The sequence below is a fragment of the Oryza sativa genome, chromosome 7, assembly GCF_034140825.1.
Source record: "Oryza sativa Japonica Group chromosome 7, ASM3414082v1".
In the NCBI taxonomy this organism is placed as follows: Eukaryota; Viridiplantae; Streptophyta; class Magnoliopsida; order Poales; family Poaceae; genus Oryza; species Oryza sativa.
Genome location: NC_089041.1, coordinates 7,389,053 through 7,408,933, shown reverse-complemented (window position 1 = coordinate 7,408,933; position 19,881 = coordinate 7,389,053). Strand labels below are relative to the sequence as shown.

General features: G+C 44.1%; 4 protein-coding genes across 7 annotated transcripts; 1 reads left to right on the top strand and 3 right to left on the bottom strand.

Annotated features, from left to right (window-relative positions):
* Positions 1–20: 20 nt before the first annotated feature.
* LOC4342779 (uncharacterized) lies at positions 21–5,133 on the top strand. Of its 2 annotated transcripts, none has more exons than XM_015791320.3 (11): positions 21–534; positions 990–1,124; positions 1,209–1,345; positions 2,500–2,775; positions 2,853–2,983; positions 3,709–3,823; positions 3,892–3,981; positions 4,048–4,119; positions 4,413–4,490; positions 4,640–4,716; positions 4,835–5,133. In XM_015791320.3, exons 1-10 carry the CDS (start codon positions 153–155, stop codon positions 4,667–4,669), a joined length of 1,446 nt encoding a protein of 481 aa, XP_015646806.1. In that variant the 5' UTR covers positions 21–152; the 3' UTR covers positions 4,670–4,716; positions 4,835–5,133. The 2 variants fall into 2 exon arrangements, with proteins under 2 accessions (XP_015646806.1, XP_015646805.1); XM_015791319.3 differs by having other exon boundaries at positions 4,830–5,133.
* A 508-nt stretch (positions 5,134–5,641) lies between these two features.
* LOC4342778 (uncharacterized) lies at positions 5,642–10,508 on the bottom strand. 2 transcript variants are annotated; one of them, XM_015791317.3, is made up of 3 exons: positions 8,412–10,508; positions 6,722–7,605; positions 5,642–6,647 (listed from the first exon to the last, which is right to left on the bottom strand). In XM_015791317.3, exons 2-3 carry the CDS (start codon positions 7,564–7,566, stop codon positions 6,005–6,007), a joined length of 1,488 nt encoding a protein of 495 aa, XP_015646803.1. In that variant the 5' UTR covers positions 7,567–7,605; positions 8,412–10,508; the 3' UTR covers positions 5,642–6,004. The 2 variants fall into 2 exon arrangements, with proteins under 2 accessions (XP_015646803.1, XP_015646804.1); XM_015791318.3 differs by lacking the exon at positions 8,412–10,508 and adding an exon at positions 7,711–7,804.
* A 4,083-nt stretch (positions 10,509–14,591) lies between these two features.
* LOC4342776 (cyclin-P4-1-like) lies at positions 14,592–15,784 on the bottom strand. Its single transcript, XM_015789794.3, has one exon. The coding sequence runs from the start codon at positions 15,674–15,676 to the stop codon at positions 14,930–14,932; it is 747 nt and encodes a 248-aa protein (XP_015645280.1). The 5' UTR covers positions 15,677–15,784; the 3' UTR covers positions 14,592–14,929.
* Positions 15,785–16,289: 505 nt separating this feature from the next.
* On the bottom strand, positions 16,290–19,124 carry LOC4342775 (amino acid transporter ANT1). 2 transcript variants are annotated; one of them, XM_066312505.1, is made up of 3 exons: positions 18,602–19,124; positions 17,247–17,891; positions 16,290–16,977 (listed from the first exon to the last, which is right to left on the bottom strand). In XM_066312505.1, the coding sequence occupies exons 1-3, from the start codon at positions 18,884–18,886 to the stop codon at positions 16,585–16,587; spliced, it is 1,323 nt and encodes a 440-aa protein (XP_066168602.1). In that variant the 5' UTR covers positions 18,887–19,124; the 3' UTR covers positions 16,290–16,584. The 2 variants fall into 2 exon arrangements, with proteins under 2 accessions (XP_066168602.1, XP_015644801.1); XM_015789315.3 differs by having other exon boundaries at positions 18,650–19,124.
* Positions 19,125–19,881: the final 757 nt, after the last annotated feature.

Genomic DNA, 19,881 nt, shown 5'->3' with positions numbered 1-19,881 from the left:
GCCTCCGTCTCTTCTCCCTCGTCCTCCGTCCCCTGCTCGTCCTCTTCGGCAAGCCGACAAATCTGCCGCCGGCGCCGCCGCATCCTCCTTCAGGCCCTCTCCCGCGCGCCAAGTTGGCAAGGCCGGTCGTGGTGCTGCCCCCCGCTGATCGAATGTCTTCTCCAAGTCGAAGAAGCTCTGTGCCCCTCCCTCTTCCAGACCCCAGCAGCAGCAGATCAGAAACGAGTGCCGTGAGGAGCGAAGGAGATGCCGCTGAGGAGAAATCTGAAGAACAGAGACCGGGAAGAAGAAGAAGAAAGAGGAAGCAGCGAGGACCGACACGCCCGACTATCGCGCTTCTTACGGAAGAAGCGAAGCAGAGGCTGCTGAGGGCAGAGGGGCAGACTTCGCCCGGAACAACTGTCTCACCTTTTGCTCCTGCACCCCGTCGTCCTCAATACCCGCCATTCCCAGAGGATGGCAATGTTGAGGATGTGCGCAAGTGGAACGACGAGTGCCACGAGGTCAGTAAGATCATCAAGAAAATTGAGAAAGGTTTGTTAGTTTGCTTCTGAATTTTCTTTTTCCAGTTTCGCTATTTATTTATCAATCGTCTAAGATTTTGCAAATCCCCAATTTGGGTTCGGGATTTAGGGTTTGGTAGGATCGAGCACATGTCTATATTCATATGTCACTTGATCCAACTTTGTTACTCCAATTTATGAGTATTAGCTGAATACCCGCGTGTTGCAACAGAAATTTAAAAATAAAATCTTATAATGCACATTTTAGAGGGGCTTTTAACTATTTGCCACTCTTACGGATGTTGCTTAACGATTTGCCACTAGGCCCACATGTCATAGACACATGAGGGCCCACATGTCATAGACACATGAGGGCCCACATGTCATTGACAAGATGTGGCAAATCGTTAATTGCCATGTCACAAGAGTGGCAAATAGTTAAATTTCCCCATTTTAGAAGCCCTAAATAAATTTGTTTTCTTTCAGAACGTGATAAAGATATCCCTATCAAGACTGAGCCCAAGGACCCATACACCACCGAGGCCATACAGAGCTCAAGAGACAAGGTGGTGGTTTTGCAGGCGGCACGCGCCATTGTCAGCATTTCGCACATCATGGATGGTATGATTTAGTGACAAAATAATAGCAAGATTCATCCAATCTATTCCTCTTTAGATGATTACAGCATCATACCTATGTTTGCAGATGGGCAGAGGCGACCACAATGTACTGGCATTATTATTAAACAATGGTCTGATGACACTGGGCATCATCATGCTACCATAGTGACCTATTCTAGGATCGTATGCGAAGCGGGTAGAAAACGTGATCCCTTACCCAAGGTACAAAACTTTCCTTTCACTATAGTGCTTGCAGGCTCTATGTAGCTTTTCATTCTGTTCTTCTTATGATGAGTAGCCCCTCCACATGTATGGGGTAGCTTGGTTTAGCTACCTAGAGCATGCTGCATTTTAGGCGAAAAATTTTCCTTGAATGGTGCATATTCATTGTGCAAGTGTGTGTTTCAATGATGGCTTAACATCCAATTATATTAATGTTTCACTATTGTTTTTAGTAGCCCTAGATGTTTCTTTTTACCTTCATGTTTTAGTAGTATTTCGGTACACTTGCCCTACCTGTTCATTTCTGAATTTTTCTTCCTAGCCCCATTGTTTTGCTTATGGCTATGCTTAGGCCCTCTTTGTTTAGGCTTAGGCTTATTGGCTTAGACTTTTAAGTCAGCTTATTGGCTTATATGATTTATAAGCTAGTGAATTTAATGTCCTAAGTTTAGTGGTGGAGTCATACGGATATCTCATATAAGCCAAAAAAGCTTCTCCAACCTAGCTTTTGGCTTAATAGTGGCTTATGGCTTCAAAAAAGCCAAACGAAAAAGCTGCTTGTTTGTTTAGGCTTAGACTTTTTGGCTTATAAGTTGGCTTATAAGCCTAAACAAAGAGGGCCTTATTTGTACGGCTTATTAGCAACCCAAAAATAATTTGTAGGTAATTTTTTTACATACATGTCGTTAGCGATTTGAAAGTATATGTTGTAAAATAAACTATGATGAAAAAACTTTAAAATCATCTCCAAAATTAAGTTCTAAAAATTCAAAATTTGGATTAAAAGCATGAGCATAAATGAAACGATAGGGCCATATCCTCACAGAGGTTGTGCTGTCCTTTTGATTCTGCCTGCAACTGCTTGCAGATTCTCTTTTTCCTTTTACATTAAGCGAATATTTGTACCTCAGTTTTCATCCTATAGTGCTCTTAAACTTGTTCCATGGCCTTGTTGTGATATTTCAACAGTATCAGGTCTTGTTGCCTTTGCCACATTACAACATCATCAGCTCAGCTTGACCATAGCTAGGGTTTGTCCATTCTGGAGTCCTTGTTTTTGTGGTGCTTTTATGACCAACTGTTATTTAATCTTGAACGTTGCATGCGGCTTTGCTATTTAACTATATCTGATCAACATCCATCTTAATTTTCAGCTATCTGTTTGCTTACCGAACAAGAAGACTGTCTTGGATGCGGAGCTTATCTACTTCAATGATCATTATGACATTGCCCTATTACATATCAATCTAGAAGTTACCATGGAGCTCCCATCTTTTGGACGTGGCCCAGAGTATGGTCAAGAAGTTTTTGTGTTGGCTAGGGATGGAGAGGCATCCTTGAGGGCTAGGCGAGGAGATATCCAATGGTTAGAAGAATCAGATATTTTAGGGCGTGACCACTACATGTTTCTGAGCTGTGACATCCCTGAGGTAATAATTTTCTTTCTTTGTATTTTATTATTATTGCTTAATTGCTTATTTAATTCTGTAGTATTTCTTTGATGCAGGGTGGGAATGAAGGAATGGTGATTGACAATGATGGTGTAGTTAGAGGGATGGCAATCTATTGTAGCCCCTATCCTGCTGTTACTTCAATTTCTACTATTGTAAAATGCATTGACATGTTTATGCAGTTCAAGTAAGTTGGCTTTTTCAGTCATCCAATCTATGATCCTCACATTAGAACTTAATTGATCTCTATCTACTGAAATAAATGGAATTATGCTTAGTGAATCCCAGAATTGAATGTGTGTACTGGCTGGTGGCATTGCTGCCATCGCTTGCATGCTAGTGTGGATAAGTTTCAGTATTAGATGTATAAACCTGGTATGAAATGCTAACTATGCATTGGCATGTTTATGCAGTTCAAGTTGGCTTTTTTCAGTCATCCAATCTATGATCCTCACATTAGAACTTAATTGATCTCTATATACTGAAATAAATGGTGTTATGCTTACTGAATCTCAGAATTGAATGTGTGTACTGGCTGGTGGCTTTGCTGCCATCCCTTGCATGCTAGTGTGGATAAGTTTCAGTATTAGATGTATAAACCTGGTATGAAATGCTAACTTCTGGTAAACGTCGAGTTCAGTGTAAGATTAAGTACTTAAGATTTAAGTTCTCTTGGGGCTGATGTTTCTTGTAATCAAATCTAACATGTGGAACGATTATGTACTAGAACTAAATCGTATTCTTACGCCATCTCTTGGAATGCTGCTAGAATTTTAGGATAACCTAATGTATCTAGTCAATGTGCCATTTAGGATAATAAAATGGTATTATAAGGGTGGTTCTACCATTGTCCTGGCATGAAAATGTTTGCAGTTCAATTTTTTTTACTATCAACTTGTCAACTTTTCTCAGTCAGGTTGCTCGCCCCCTTTTTGGTATTGGTGTCAGAACAATAGCGCTGTTGGATGTGCAGCTTCAGGAGGATATCAGTGACTTTGGCATCAAGGGTGGTTTCCTTGTAGATAGGGTAATTAAGGCTGTTCAGTATCTGTATGCATTGTGGATGCTATTGTAATTTTTTTTTTTTGTCTTTAGGTGTATAATCCTGTCGCCGAGGATCTTGGGATAAAGCGTGGTAATGTAATTACTTCTATAAATGGGAAGGGTGCTCTAACGTTACCTGAGGTGAAGAGAAACATCAGTCAATCTTGATGCAAATGCCGTCGCTAAATGTTAAAAATTTATGTGCAGCTGGAAGATTATCTTCTATTACTTGGCTGGGGTTATTTGGAGGACAAACTAAATTGCATTAAAGATATCAAGGTATGCTCAGGAGGTGGATTAGTGTATAGTACAACCCTTTTGGGATTCATTACTGTATTATGGATTAGAGGTATTGTGGATTAGAGTATTGTGGATGGATTAGAGGTATTGTGGATTAGAGTATTGTGGATTAGAGTATAGGACAATCCCAAAATGTCGTGTGGATTAGAGTATAGGACAACGCTTTTGGGATTCATTACTGTCTTTAAACACTAAAATACTTATAAGTCAAAGTTTGGTATTAGTAATTGAAAATAAGGACAAAAATACTAACGCTTATTCTTTTTTATCAGCTTAGAGTTTGTGATCTCAAGAGTGGTGTGGAAATAGATGTCACACTGCCTGTTAGATTCTATGATAAATCTGAGAGGGTAAGTCCTTAACCTAATGCTGTGGTTTTGAGAATACTATATTTCACTTCCACAAAAAGGAACATTTTTAGGTTTTGAGAATACTATATTTCACTTCCACAAAAAGGGACATTTTTTCTAAAATAGTATTCTTTTTTCTGGCACACAAGAAATTACGTTTCCGTCATGATGAAGACTGATAGGATAGGATGGGCTCAGATGACACCTCGTAGTGCCATGGCTTCTGGTAACTTTTTCTCCCACTCTTATTTCCAGGTTTTTCTCCCCTTAATAGTTTAATTGCAATAGTTATTCATATTGCATCGATCAATAATGATTTTTCTCATCATTTAATTGCAGAGCAGTCTGGATGTTTTGCTTGTGTTCTGTCATGCTGCTGATACTAGTTGCAAGGTGGGGAGATTGTTGTAGATTTGTCCTTTGGTCTATCCATCAAGCGATATAATTTGGTTACACAGTAGCTTTAATGTAAAATGGGGTTCTGAATTCTTTTTTTTTTCTAAATATTTTTAGCAGACCAGTATTTTTATCCTTGGTTCCTGAGTGCGAATGACGGCAGAGTTAGTCGTTTATTTTCTCGTTTAATTTTACCACAAGTGCAGCTCACCCTTCAAATAATTCATTTGATCCGAATTTAATTCTATCCCGAATATCACACCACTTAAATTTTACACCAATTCCAATTCCATCCATTTTATTTTTCTCCATCTTTTTCTTTATCTCCTTGTATAATTTTTCCCTCTCGCATTCTTATTTCTTTCTTTTTCCATCTTTTCTATCATTCTTCCATCCTTTCCCTCTGTTTCCGCTCTCTCCCCTCCTTGCCAGGTCGAGCCGTGCTTGTGCCAATCCCGCGCTGAGTTTGTGCTAGCCCGCGCACGCCACACGCTCGCACGAGACGGCCGACGGATGAATGCTGTCACAATATCTCCTTGGTCCTTCCACAAGACTCAACATCGGAGACAAAAGGATCGCATATTCAACCTCTTCCAATGCTTGCAGTCATACATTTTCAAATTTGACCTTGAACATTTAGGCCTGTATAGCACAATTTGTTATCTGCAAGGTTTTATAACATTGGAATATCATGTAAATGTCTGGTTCATACCTCAAGAGCTCCCAATATACAGCTCCAAACTCTGGTTCAAAAGTTACAGAAGCTTTCCAAGGGAAAGAGTTAAACTTCAAACTAGAGATTTTCAAATGGCATGACAAATACTTACACGTCAGGAACTTTTGAATTCTAAAACTCTGAAATCTTCATAACAGGTAAAACAACTCCTGGTTTTCGACCCAAAAAAAAAAAGAACGAAAAAAAAAAATAGGTACTACAACTACAAGTGACCAATCTTCAGTCTCTCCATATGTTTGCGCCTGCACAAGGGTTACGGGTAATGCCCAACATAATTTTGAATTCCATAACAGAAGCAGACATTCTCAGAGTCTTGATTAAGTAATCATTAAAAAAAATTAAAACAATTTTCAAATATGAAACCAGATGATGACAAATTGGTCTACTCTCTGATGGTGAGACGCAGTAGCTCTCTGAACTCGACCCTCCTGGTCTCAACATGCAGCGTCCTCTTCTTGTTTGGCCAGTACGTCACCCATATCCTCCCCTTCATCTCCCACTCCACCGTCTTGCCCGCCGCCGCGGCGGGCATCCTCCAGCAAACGCTCTCGCCGTACTCATCGCCGGCGAAGATCACGCCGCCGCCCCTGGTGAACGGCCTGCCCGGGTTGGTGTACCGGTTCCTGAACCATGACCGCGGCTGGAGCAGCTCCCGCTTGTGCGGCTCGCTGGAGAACACCTCCCTGCCCTCCGCGCCGCCGTGCAGGAACCAGTTCAGCGCCGCCGTGTTGCCGTGCACCGAGTGCTCGAACTTCCATGGCCGGAGTGTCCTCGTCACCGTCTCGTGCGCCGACATGGTGATGCCGATGGTCGCCGGTGCTGCGCTGAGCGTCGCGTCGAGGCCCATCTCTGTGTCGACCTCCTGGGCGGGGTTGTCCGTCGACCGGCTCACTGTCAGGGAGAGGATGTCCGTCTGCACCAGCGGCGTCAGCTGCAGTGATATCCGCGACGGGAAGTGCTTCTCGTCGGAGCCGTAGCCCTGCTTCGCCATCAGCGTCTCCGACACCAGCTGGATCAGGTCGCACCTGCAAAACCACCAGTTCTTGGGTGAACACTGTTGGTGTCCAAGAATCAATGGCGAAATGGATTAGAGATGAACCTTATGTTGTCGACGTTGACGGTGACGTCGATCCAGTTCTCCCTGAAGGTGACTCTGTAGATGAACTGGATCACGGCCTCCAGATGCTGGTAGTTCAGCGAGAACTGCAGCTTCTCATCTTTCGTCTGATGAGCCGGGTGCTCCATGATCATGGCGACCACTGGGCAGTACAGCTCCACCTTCCACAGCCTGATCGCCGAGACAGCGTAGGAGAAGACCGTGAAAGGCGACACCGGCGTGCCACCTGACCGGCGAGTCTCTATGATCCAGTTGGTGACGGCGAGGTTCAGTGACCGCATCCACTGCTCCTCCATGTCTGACCCCATGGCAAGCATCAGCTTCTTCGCAGCACCCCACATGTCGCCGCGTATCAGCTGCGCACTGACCGTGCCGATGAGGTCTCGTCGGAGGGTGGACGGAGCTTCGTAGATGCAGACCATGAGTGCAAGAGTGAGTGCTGCCAGGTTGAAGATTTTGCCTGTATCTTCAGATACCTGAACATTTGGCAGCCTGAAGGGTGACATCTTGTTGGAGTAAGGGCCATACCTGAGGACCCCGCAGATGATATCGTGGAAGAAATGGATGGCAAAATCTGAGCCATTAACAGATTTCAATCTGGAATAATGGGAGCTCCAGAGTGAGACTGGATCATGGTGTTCAGCACAGATGGAGTAAGACAGATTGAAGGATTGGGTTTCAGAGTGCCAGCTGATGATGAGGTTCAGAGACTGGTTTGTTGATGGAGAGTTGCAGATTTGAAGATAGTAGGATTTTCCCCTCCAGTGCTTGGGGTTGGGGAGGCTTCTGGTCCAGTGCCAGATGTCAGGAGCAACGGCAGAAGCCATGGATGAAGAAGAGCTCCAGCTCTATGAACTCCATCATTGCTGTCCAAGAAATTAAATACAGATACAAAAAGTGAATTAGAACACAAAAGATGGCAAAAGTCAACTTTTTTACCAATAAGAAAGCAAGTTGAGAACAACTATAACTCTAGTTTGCCAAGATTGCAAAGTATTTTTCAGATAATGTGTAGATTCAGTGCTCTCAAAACCAGTACATCTTTCAGTAGAGGGAAGCTTGCTTGCTAATGGTACACACCCTATATATACTGTGAGCTCTTGTCCCACGGTTTGGAAAAGTAGCTCTTTTAGGAAAGGTATGCATTGGAGGAATATTTTGGACTGTAGATAGGACAGGATAAGTTAGCTTGATGCTTATTAAAAGGGTGGCAATATTTCATCTTACCTTTTTACAATAGCCAACTTGCAAGAAAACAAACATGATTATGACAAGTATTTTTCTGCTTATTACAGGCAGTATTTCCAACTCCAAAGTGAAACTTCTCTCTATGACAGTATAACCAGGGTTTAATCTTTTGGTTTGAACGTTTCTATCGGAGGGTGCTGATATATCGAAATTTCTGAAATTTCGGTCCGAAATTTTGAACAATTTTTCGTCAAATTTGAACAAAATATTGCCAAATTCATAAAAAATGAAAAAAAAAATCAGCCGAAATAATATCATATCGGGGGGAGGGGGTCCGATATGAAATTTCGGTCCGGAATTTTGACCACTGATGCAGCAAATAATGTTTGTGGAATTGTGCCCAACAAAATAATGCTCTAGCTCCTACTCGGAAGTCTGAAAAAGGATGACTTTGGAGCATCTAAAAATAGGAATTAATTCTTACCTTTACCATGTGAGAATAGAACCAGATCCTTCAATACATGCTTATCCATTTCCATCAGTTATCCCTCCATTTAAGCTTTTTGCTGAGCTGATGATTTTGCTGAGTTCGTCAGGATAAAACGATATCCCTACAACTCAAAATTGTTGGGTAGCTCGCCATACATAGAACTCTCACAAGTAGATTGAGATGGCAATATGTCAATTCAGTGGATACTACTTCATCTGTTTCATATTAAAAGATTTTCTAGCATTGCCCACATTCATATATATGTTAATGAATCTAGACATATATATGTGTTTAGATTCATTAACATCTATATGAATATGGACAATGCTAGGAAGTCTTATAATATGAAATGGAGGGAGTAGTAAATTGCATTCAGTAAGTGCAGCTAACAAAAGTTATTTGCTACTTGCTAGATAGTATTATAAAGCATGTAAATGTAAACATCATTGACCTCACTAGTTGCCATTTCAGAAGAAAACTATTCTAATTCAATGAACAATTTTAAGTTGTTCTAGCTTGTTCCAGTAATCAAAAGAAGCACTCTCACACAACACAGGACCAATATGTAGCTATTGGCATATTGACCTAACTAAATTCCAATTCGTAGAGTCGCTTCATGGCAAACTGCAATGCTTATCTGCCTATGACAAAAGGCATAATATCCACACTTTTCTTTTCGTTTTAGTATAAGGGCAATCCTACTCCATTGTAAGAATACATTTGAAGGAACACATGCTTAAATTATCAGTCAGAAACTCGGAGCATTCAACTCAACTTTTTTTTTTAGCCGGGACAGCCAAAGGAGGTCGCCCAAATTGTATTAAGAAGAAAGAGAGCGAAACAAGAGTTTACAAAGATTGACTTTAGACAGTCGAGCGAGGTGCTAGCCGCAGCTAACCCCTCAAAGGAGAAAGAAAAAGAAACAGAAAGGAGGCGGTCACTATCAAGTGACGCCTCTAAGAACTCACAAGGAACTCTCATAGAAGGTTTCATAACTCACACGCCTCTAAGGAGCATTCAACTCAACTGAAATTCAGCTATGGTTTCATAAAGTTCAGTAATTTATTGGTTACTGAAATTTGGGAACTAGTGATTACATGAAAGCATGAAAGTTCACACTAAAACCTCAATAGTTCAACAGAAATTTTTTTTTTTTGTAAACGGTCACTCCTACTTTGATGGTGAAGATGTGAATCCTACCTTTACAGTTCACACTTGGACAGTTCAACACACTCATCTATTACAAAAAAGATGAATGTGCACTGTGCTGGTATATCAACTGAGTTAACATACAAATATAAGCATAAACCAAACCACATAGCTCAGCTATGCAATAAGTAATCATAACTCGACAGAAAGATTAATAGAACAAAATTGCTTCATACTCCAGAAAACAAACTGAACACGCGCAGTTCTGGAGATAACTATATTTGTTGGCTACCTTTACAGAGGAGCATATCAACAGCAATGAGACAAACTTACATCAGACATCCTAAGTAAATGTAACCGCATTTAATTTGTATCAGATAGCACATTCATCGCCTCCAAAACTTGATAATAAAAATGTGTATCAGAAAGCACATTCATCGCCTCCAAAACTTGATAATTAAGGTTGTTTACTGGACCAGATTCAGATTTCAGCCTTCTAAGATCAAGTCACTTCTTGGCGACCTGTAAGATCTATCTGCATATGACAAACTGCATGAGATACACCATGTTCTTTTCATTTTTAGAATAAGGGAAGTCCCTTTCCATTGTAAGATCTACATTTTTAGTATAGGGGCAGTCGTTTTCCATTGTAAGATCTACATTTTTAGTACAAGGGCAATCATATGCCCAAAATATCAGTCAGAAACTCAGAGCATTCAACTCAAGTATTTTAACTACAGTTTCATCAAGTTCAGTAATAATTTATTGGTTGACGGAATCAGGGAAATGGGTACTAGTGATTGCATCAAAATTCACAATAAGACAACAATAGTCCAACAGATAAATTTATGAAAACTGTCAAGACTACTTCGATGGTGAACATGCGAATCCAAGCATCACAGTTCACAATTTGATGGTCAGGCCAGGCACACCAACCTGTCTATTATGATAAGAAAACAGATGCACTATGTCTGTACCAGTATATCAACTGGATTAACCTATAGTTACAAGTTTACAACCACAAAGCACATAGATATGCAATAAGTAATAATAATAACTCGACAAAAACAATGACAGAACAATAATGCTTCATACTCCATCAACTAACCACAATCATACAGTTGTCATAGGTTGATAATCCTAATATATAGAGCATATAAACAGCAAGTTGGCATACTTACTTCAGTGAGTAAATGTAAGACACAGTTAATTTGTATAAGAAAGCACAATCACGTTTCAAGAACTTGATGGTAAAAGTTGTTCACTGAAGCAGATTCAGATTCTAGCCTTCTAGATCAAATCACTTCTGGGTAAATTGTAAGGATTATCAACCTATGCCCCCCAAATCTTAATGAAATTGGTCAGTGGTTGCCCGGCAAAAAAAGATTATCAACCTATGACAACTGTATGATTGTCATATCTACATTTGAAGAACACGTTCCCAAGTTACGAGCCAGACTCAGAGCATTCAACTAAACAGAATTTCAGCTCTTGCTTCACAATTTCAGTAATTTATTGGTCTACCAAATTTGGGTACTAGTGCTACATGAAAGTTAACAGCAAGTCCCCAATTGTCCAACATACCAATTTATGAAAACTGTCACTCCAACATAGCTGGTGAACTCTGAACATGTGAATCTCAGTTTCAGAGTTCACAGTTCAACACACGTCTACCTCTATATCCAGTATATATATATATTTCTTTTTCTGAATGAACCAGCACAAGAATGTGCTTATTTCATTGATAGAGAAGAATTTGATTGCAACCCCTATGGGAGCAAGAATAGCTGTACACAGTAACATTATATCAGCTGAGTATTAATATATAATTACAACCATAAACTGCATATCTCAGCTCAGCAATAAGTAACTCGATAAGAAAGAAAGAAAAAGAGTAAATGGAACAGGCTTGATTCATATATAGTTGACATCCCACAAAACAAACTAATTAACCACAAAGCATTTCTGAATCTGATTATGCTTGCCGACTAGTACCTTACATATAGAGTAGGTCAACAGCGACGGCACATACTTACATCAGACATCCCAGATAAACGTAAACCGCGATTAAATTTGCACAATTAGAGCACTCAATCCCTCATCACCTCGATAACCTAATTCTAAAAAAAGCTGTTCACCCAACTAGGATCTCCACTACGATTACGATTTGCGGCCAATGAACTCATCACTTCATCCTGAACCTGGCAACTCCCATGGGGACAGACCACCCGTACATCTGGACATAGTTGCGAACGACTTCCGCGGTTGCACAGCACATGACGAGCAGAGGCAAGACGTACCTAGGGACGACCGTCGGGTCGTCGCGGCAGAGGATGGTGTGGACCAGCGCGCCGAGGCACAGGGCCACCGCGACGGCGGCCGCCACGAAGTTGTTCCTGAACAGCCTGTACCTGGCGGCGGCGTAGGCGTCGGCGCCGGGGGCTCGCTTCGGCTCCGCCGCCGCCGCCACCCGACGCGCCGGCAACTGTGCATCCACATCCGCACCCGCATCCTCCGCCCTCGTCGTCTTCTTCTTCTCCATCGGGAATCGGCCCAGGCGGCCTACCTAGCTAGGGCTAGGGTTTATCGGTCTCGCCGATGGCGGGTTGAGTAGGGATCACTTCCTTGGCGCAACGCTGCGGGGATGTGGCGGCGCCGCCGCCGACGACGACGAGGAGATTCGGGGAAGGGCGCCGCCGCCGCGGCGAAACCAAAGCGTGTGCCTCGTGAACTCGGGATTGGGGTCGAAGGGTTTTAGAAAGCGGAACGGATGACAGGTGGGACCCACTAGTTTTGGGCGGTGAGTCGTTCACGAATCGAATCACGAGCATTCGCCTGTCGCGAACGTCTCCGATCCGACCGATGTTGTATTGCGGTGGCAAACCGCCAAAAATTGGAAGAGGCTCATCTGACGTAAAGTCAGATGGACATCCTTACTATCGTGTGGGCATATGAAGATGGGTATCACCCGTCAGCGACCCAGGTCAGGTCCCTCTGACGGTACGTTAGAGGAGCTCCGTCCACGGAATTAGCATACCGTCACCTAATCCATTTTAGAAAAATCAAACTCGATATTTTTTTAACTAATCTATAACTAATATAAATATTCGTATTTTTCGGGTCATCACATCTAATTTTCGTCCGTACACAATCCGATTTGGTTAGCAATAGGGATAGAAAAAATTGCAAAAAAAAAAATATCGACGGCCGCTGACATCACCACCGCCGACCACCGCTGCCGGAGGGAGAAGAGAGGCGGCGGCTCCCAGCGGTGGCGGCGATCGCGGGCGGATCCGGCAGCGGCGGCTCTACCCGCGGACGCCACAGACGCCGTTGTCGCCGTCGACGCTGCCGTAGGGACGGCCGTCGCCGAGGGAGCGCGGACCCCGACGATGTCGCCGCCGCTCCCCGCCGTCACTCGCACCGTGCTGATGAGACAGGAGGGAGAGGGGAGAGGGAGCTGTCCGCCGTCGCCGCTGCACCCCGCCGTCGCCCACGCCGTGCCGGTGAGACGGGAGGGAGAGGGGAAGAGGGAGCGGCGCCACCGGAGGGGAGGGGAGGGGAAGCGGCATCGGTGGGGAGAGGCGGAGGGGGAGAGGCGGCGTTGGGGGCGGGGGAGGCGGCCGGTTCGGCTGGGGGGAGGGGACCATCGGAGGGGAGCGGGAAAGGCGGCGTCGGGGGCGGGGGAGGCGGCCGGCTCGGCTGTGGGGGAGGGGGCGCAGGAGGGGAGGGGAGGGGAGGGGAAGCGGCGCCGGAGGGAGACGGGGAGGAGGAGAGGCAGCGTTGGGGGTGGCTCGGCTGGGTGGAGGGGGAGGGTTAGGGTTTTTAACGATTTGGAATTGATCTGAGCCGTTCATCAAAACGAACGGCTCATATCGATCGAGCGTTGGGCCGCACGCGGGCCGGCAGATCAGCAAGCGAGATAAAGAGTATAGGGATAAAAATTAGACTTTTGTCGCTTGCGGGCTGAAGAAGAAAGTGGGCTGAAAAAGGCCCATAGAGATAAAAGAATTTTTATTTAGATTTTTATTTAAATAAATGCTAAAATGATGTTTGTATTATCAAAATTAGCAATTAAGCTACGAAAATTTCAATGAGTGTAATTAATAATATAGAAAATTGAATAAACATTAAATCCAACCATAACATTTTATTTCTCACACTTACTTTAATTAGAAATTAATTTAATTATATAACTAACTACTTAAAAAATATCCAAATATTTCCAACCAGAACATTTTATTTCTCGCACTTACTTTACGTATAAATTAATTTAGTTATATACCTACCTACTTAAAAAATACCCAAATATTTCAGAAAAATACCCAAATACAGCATACAGTAGGTTACATATACTTGCATCTGCTTATGTTAATTCAATCTATCATTTGCAGCCAAATGTTTCCTCGGCTATGTGACCTGCAAATTAAACTCAACTCATCTTTCTCACCAGGTAAGATTGCCTACACATTACGTACCAACAAAGCTTTTATATATAACATGCTTTACAAAACGTGAACTCTTTCAGTAGAGAATTATGTGTGCCCTTCTTACGTACGTACGATGCTATTTTGCTGAAAATCTGCCCAATGTTGGCTGAACACTTCATGAGCTAGAACCATGATGATGCCAATGCAGTCATTGTCCCTGAGTCCCTCATCCTGAAAAGGTCGCACTCCTCAAACAAATATTGCTAGATAGGAGTAGGCTCCTTGGATGTGTGACAACCCCTATCCTGAGCCATTGATTTAACATATGAACTTAGGGGTAAGATTAATCAAACAACTGTCGCTTTTTAAAGATGTTTGCAAACAACATATGTGCATATTTATAATCAAACCATCACATATATATCTGCATGCCTTACATGGTTCAGCACTCTTTGCTGAAGACAACTTCTCTCAGGACACGGAACGGGCAAGTTCACAGATCAATCAAACAATCACAATTCACAAAAGCCACAGCAACAGAGGCTTCCATTACAGAATCCACAATCCAGATGGATACGAACTCCATACACCAGAATAGCAGAAAGTTACTTTTTTTATTATTTATATTTATATAGTTGGTTATAGGATTACATTGGAAATCTATTACTGATTGATCGATATAATCTGACAGTTAAACTCTGACAAAGCTAACAGTTGCTCAATATATATAATTATAAACATCCTATGGCTAAAACTCTGTAAAACTACTCCGGCCAACGGCGGCGAGCTCTAGCCGATCCAACTCCAACTCCGGCCGGCCGTCCGTCGTCTTCTCCACCCCGATGACCTGCAAACAACTCTAAACACAAGAAGCAGCAAAAGAAAATACAATCTGTAGTAAAATATTTGAAGCTGAATTCAGAAATGGTGAACCTAATTGGCGGCGACGGCTGGGAGCGGCGGCAGGAAAGCCCCGACGATGCTGTGGCGGCGGCGGCGGCGGCGCTCGTCCTCCCCTTCTTCTCCCCCCACTGCTTCCGCCGCCGTCCTCTTCCTGCTGCGGCTCACGCTCCGATGCAGCGCCTGCTCCATGGCGCCGCAGAACCACCCGAACCTGTCGCTGCGGACGAACAGGCGGTAGTCCACGGCGCGCAGGAAGCGCCGCTCGAGCCCGGCCATCTCCCCCGCGTGGATCGCCGCGTCGGAGCTCGTCTCGAACACGGAGGTCCACCTCGTCGGGAGCATGTCGCTGGTGTTCCCGAACTTGGCGCCCACGAAGACCGCTGCGGCGACGAGGCGGTGCGCCGTGGACGGGTCGACGCGGATCCCGGCCTCCACCGCGGCGGCGCTCCCCAAGAACCGGGTGAGGTAGATCCCGGCGAGGACGTAGCACGTGGCCTGGAGCCGGATGTCGTGGCGGACGCTCTCCAGCCGGACGAAGGCGTGGATCCGCTCCAGGAACTCCCCGATCGCGACGGTGGGCGTCGCGCCGCCGCGGAAGGCGCGGACGAGGTCGGACTCGGCGGGCCGTGTGGCGGCGGCGGCGTGGCGGGCGGCGTCGGCCTCCACGATCGCGGCGAGGAGGGAGAGGGATCGAGGGATCCCCCGCTCGTCGTCGCGGAGGACGGGGTGGTCGCCGTCGTCCGAGACCTCCACGGTGGTGGTGGCGGCGGCGGCCATGGCGGAGGGAGAGGGAATCGCGAATCGCGAGAGGGGGATTAGGGTTTCGCGAAAATCGCAAGAGGGGGATTAGGGTTTCGAGGGAGAGAGGGGGATTAGGAGAGGCGTACGTATACGGGTATCTTGATACGTATTATACACAGCGGATGGGGCACCCCGCGTGTAGCGTACGCCGTACGCGTACCTTTTTTTTTTCTTTTTTGCCCTTCCTTTCTTTTTTTTTTTCGGAAGCTTTGGGCCTAGCTAGCGATTTGGGCTTGCCTGTAAAAAATCAGGCCTTTCTTCTTTTTTTTTTCTGGATAATACAGAAGTCCCTCTTAAAAGACAGGATTCCACAATATAAGAACTTAACGAGTCTTAATAAATATAAGTACCAAAATATATACTAGTTTCGTGAATTTTAATATTTTTCAACTTCAGGGATATCTCTTTTCATGAAAAATTCCAAAACATGCATTCTTAATTTTTCAAAACTTGTTCGGGTCACGATTTCTTTTGTTCTCATCTCTCTCATCCCATCACACAGATGTTATTTCTTAGCAACCAAGCAGTTCTGAGAAACACAAAGTGTTGTCACGGCATATTAGCCTGATGATAATAGAGACCAAAAATGTGCACTCTGCATGCTGCTTATTTTTCTTCCAAACATAAAAAGTTAAGAACATATGAAAATTGATTGGATAGCATGATCCATTGCGTCACTGCGTGACACTGGTAATATACATATAACTTACACCAACAAAAGATCATTATCACATAATCCTAGATCTTGGCATCACATATATTACACCCTGAACAACAAAGGCAGTAAATACATCTCATCTCAATGCCTTCGTTCCCACTTCCCAGATTGGACATATTCTGCAGTTGAATCCTGCATTGTGGTTCTTTGCCATTTGGATCATCAGTCAATGTGAGAAGAGAGCCCTAATGAGCCCGTAGCCCGCAAAACCAAGGCCGAAGAGAAGGAAACCGTAGTCCCCCCAGCGTCGCCACGGACTCATCGAGGAACCCACAATGCTCAGATGGAAGATCGTAGGCAGCACGAAGGAGAGCAGCGCGCAAACCGTGCTCCCGACAAAGGAGATGAAGGACCCGAACGCAGGTATGAAGGATGCCACCACAGACAGGATAGTTACCATGACGATGCGGCTTGAGTGCAGGCCCACCCATTCAGCCCCGCGAACCTTGTGCGAGAGCTTCGGGAAACATCCACTTGATTGGAATCTTTCCTCGACAATCTCGTGGATTGGGTGCATCATGACTGGAAATGTGAATACCAGTGCTATGCAAAGACCAACCTGTCAGCAGATTTTCAAACTGTCAGGATCCATTACATACCTAAATCAGTGCTAATTGCTATTTTTTAAGTCCAATTTGATGAAAGTGACCCAAATATTTTAATTTCCAAACAGCAGATCTCAGGCAAAATCTGTCAGGTAGTTCATGATCTTATATTCATATCTCCAAATATAAAATAATGAAGTCTCAAGTTGCAACCGCACAAAGTACATGCTGACATTTACTTCAAAAGAAACAACATCAAATAAATTATGACTAGTGCACTAACCTTAACGGCAGCAGAAGACCAACTATTGGGAAGATTAAGTGTTATGATGTCTTTAGTGGCCTCCCCATAGGCTAAGTAACCACAAACTCCAAAACATGCATAGACAATTATGATACCGACAACTGCTTGAGAAAGTACCCAGCGGAATTTTCTCCGTTCTGCCATTGATGATTCTAGTGCCAAAGTCATACTGAATCCTTCGAAGCAGAAGACCGCAACTCCAAAAGTGAATGGTATCGCCCAAAGTCCATTGAAAGCACTTCTATTCGCAAATGGGTGATCAAAAAGCTGAAGATCCTCTTTGATAACAATTGCCATAGCAAGAACATTGCAGACGTCTGCAAATATGCTGAATGGGGAGAGAGAAGATAGTGAACGGATGAATGATAGAGCGATTTGCATAGGCAGGAGAATGGCAAAGATGAAGGCAGCTGGTGACATCAACTGGCTGAAGACAGAATGAAGATTTTGGCCAATGAATATTAGATAAGCTACAGATCCACCTGCTTGGGAAACAAGGATGAGGATTTCTGTCAAGCATCGACCTATAGTGCCAAAACACTTTTCACCCAAATCACCATATGTATAGTGACCATGGTAGGTTTCTTCAGATTCTTTCTCTTCCAATTTATCTCTGCAGTCAACCTTCATGTTGAAAAAGAAAAGCAAGTAATTTTCGTAAGAAGATGAAGCAGGTAATAAAGTTATGAAACTAGCGTTTACAATTACAGATCCTGTTTAATTCACTTATGTTAAACCAAATTCAACACAAGGTAGAAAGAACATTGTAGACTTACGCATCCTGTTTATAATTTATTGATGTTACAATCAAAATTCTACCAGGCAATGTTAAGCAAGACTGAAAGGAACATTATAGACACTTTGATTTCACATTAAAAAACCCAGTTGAACTAGATCAACATGCTAAACGAAAATCAAATAATACATAAGTATAATAGAATATGGAGAGAGAAGAATCATGATGATAAGACATACATATACTGGCGCCCCTTACTTTGGTTTTGAGGTCCTCCAATTTCTACTGAATCACTATGAATAGGAGATACTTCTGTGTTTATTGGAACCAAATTTGCGATGTCAAATGAAACAAAAATTGGGCATAGTAACCTCATCTAAAAATGCATGCTAATCCAAAACCAGAGTACGCGCTGATTGACTGCGACAGCTAGCACTATAATTGCAACAACCAACAATTATTATACTTTCAGTTCCAGAGTTTTTGATTGATTACAGCACAACACCATTTCCCTCCCCCACCCAAAAAAAAACAGAGAGAGAGATTCGATTAACAAACAGAGACAAACAGAATCAAGCAAAAAGGGGAAGAAGTCTACTGAAGTAGTAGTAGTGGTGGTGGTGGTGGTGGTGGTGAGGCAACTCACGAGGAGGAGCATGCAGTAGAGCGTGGCGCATCCGGCGGCGGCGACGCCGAGCGAGCCGGCGACCCAGCCGGCGGTGCGGAACGCGTAGGGGAGGCCGAGCACCCCGGTCCCCACGATGGACACCACCACGTTCCCCAGCGTCTGCGCCGACGTCGCCCCGCCCCCTCCCCCGCGCCGCCTCCCCTCCACCACCTCCTCCTCCCCACGCGCCGCCAGAAGCGGCGCCGCCCCCTCCATCCCTCTCGCCGCGCTTGGCTTCCGGAGTCACTCCACTCCCTCGCTCGCAGTTGGCGCACGACGAGGTGGAGCTAGCCGGGGTTGGTGGCTGAAATGGAGGGGAGAGGAGGCGGCGGCGGCGGCGGTGTGTGGATTGGTGCGAGGGAATCGGCGGCGACGACGACGACGAGAGGATTCCAGGGAGGGAGTTAGCCCGGCCCACGTGGGGATTTTTGCCGGTTTGGGATAGCTGTCAGTCAGTCCAGCCGCTAAGCTGTAAAGTGCCTTATCGTTTCAGCTATGCTCGTGCTTATAACATTCTGTAAATTTTAAATTTTAAAACTCAAAATTTAAAGTTTATTTTATAGTATTTTTTCATATTTTATTTTACAATATGTATTTTAAATAGCTAACGACGTTTATATAAAGTTTTATGGGAGTAGCATATTCATGACGTCATATTTTTTTTTAAAAAATAGTCAGCATATATTTACATTGTAAGTACCTAAATTACATATGTAAATTTAGTGTATTTATAATGTAAGATTCAAAATTATGTATGTAAGTCTCAAAATTACATAGTAATTACATGTGTAAGTAGTGTGTATGTAAGTCTCAAAATTACATGTGTAAGTGGTGTGTAAGTGGGATAGAAGTAGGGTGTAACTACAGCGTAAATTTGTATAAAGAATAGAATGCATGCGTGTAAAACCATCATAAGTTTGAAACAATGAAGATGCTAAGTTTTAATTAAGGGGCTGTCTAGAGATCATTTGACAGAAAACCCCCATAGAAATCTTGTAAATTTTAGACCATCTGATTGCTTTAAGATTCGTGCAACCAACCAATCCCTAAAGCACCGCCTCCTCTCCCGTTTCCTCCTCACGCGGTCACGCCGCCGCTCTCCCTAGCGCGAGCGCGCGCCGCCTCCGCCGCCGCCCCAGCGTACCGCCGCCCGGCCTCGCCGGCTGGCCGGCCTCCTCCCCCTCCCCCCTCGCCTCGTCATCTTCCTCGTC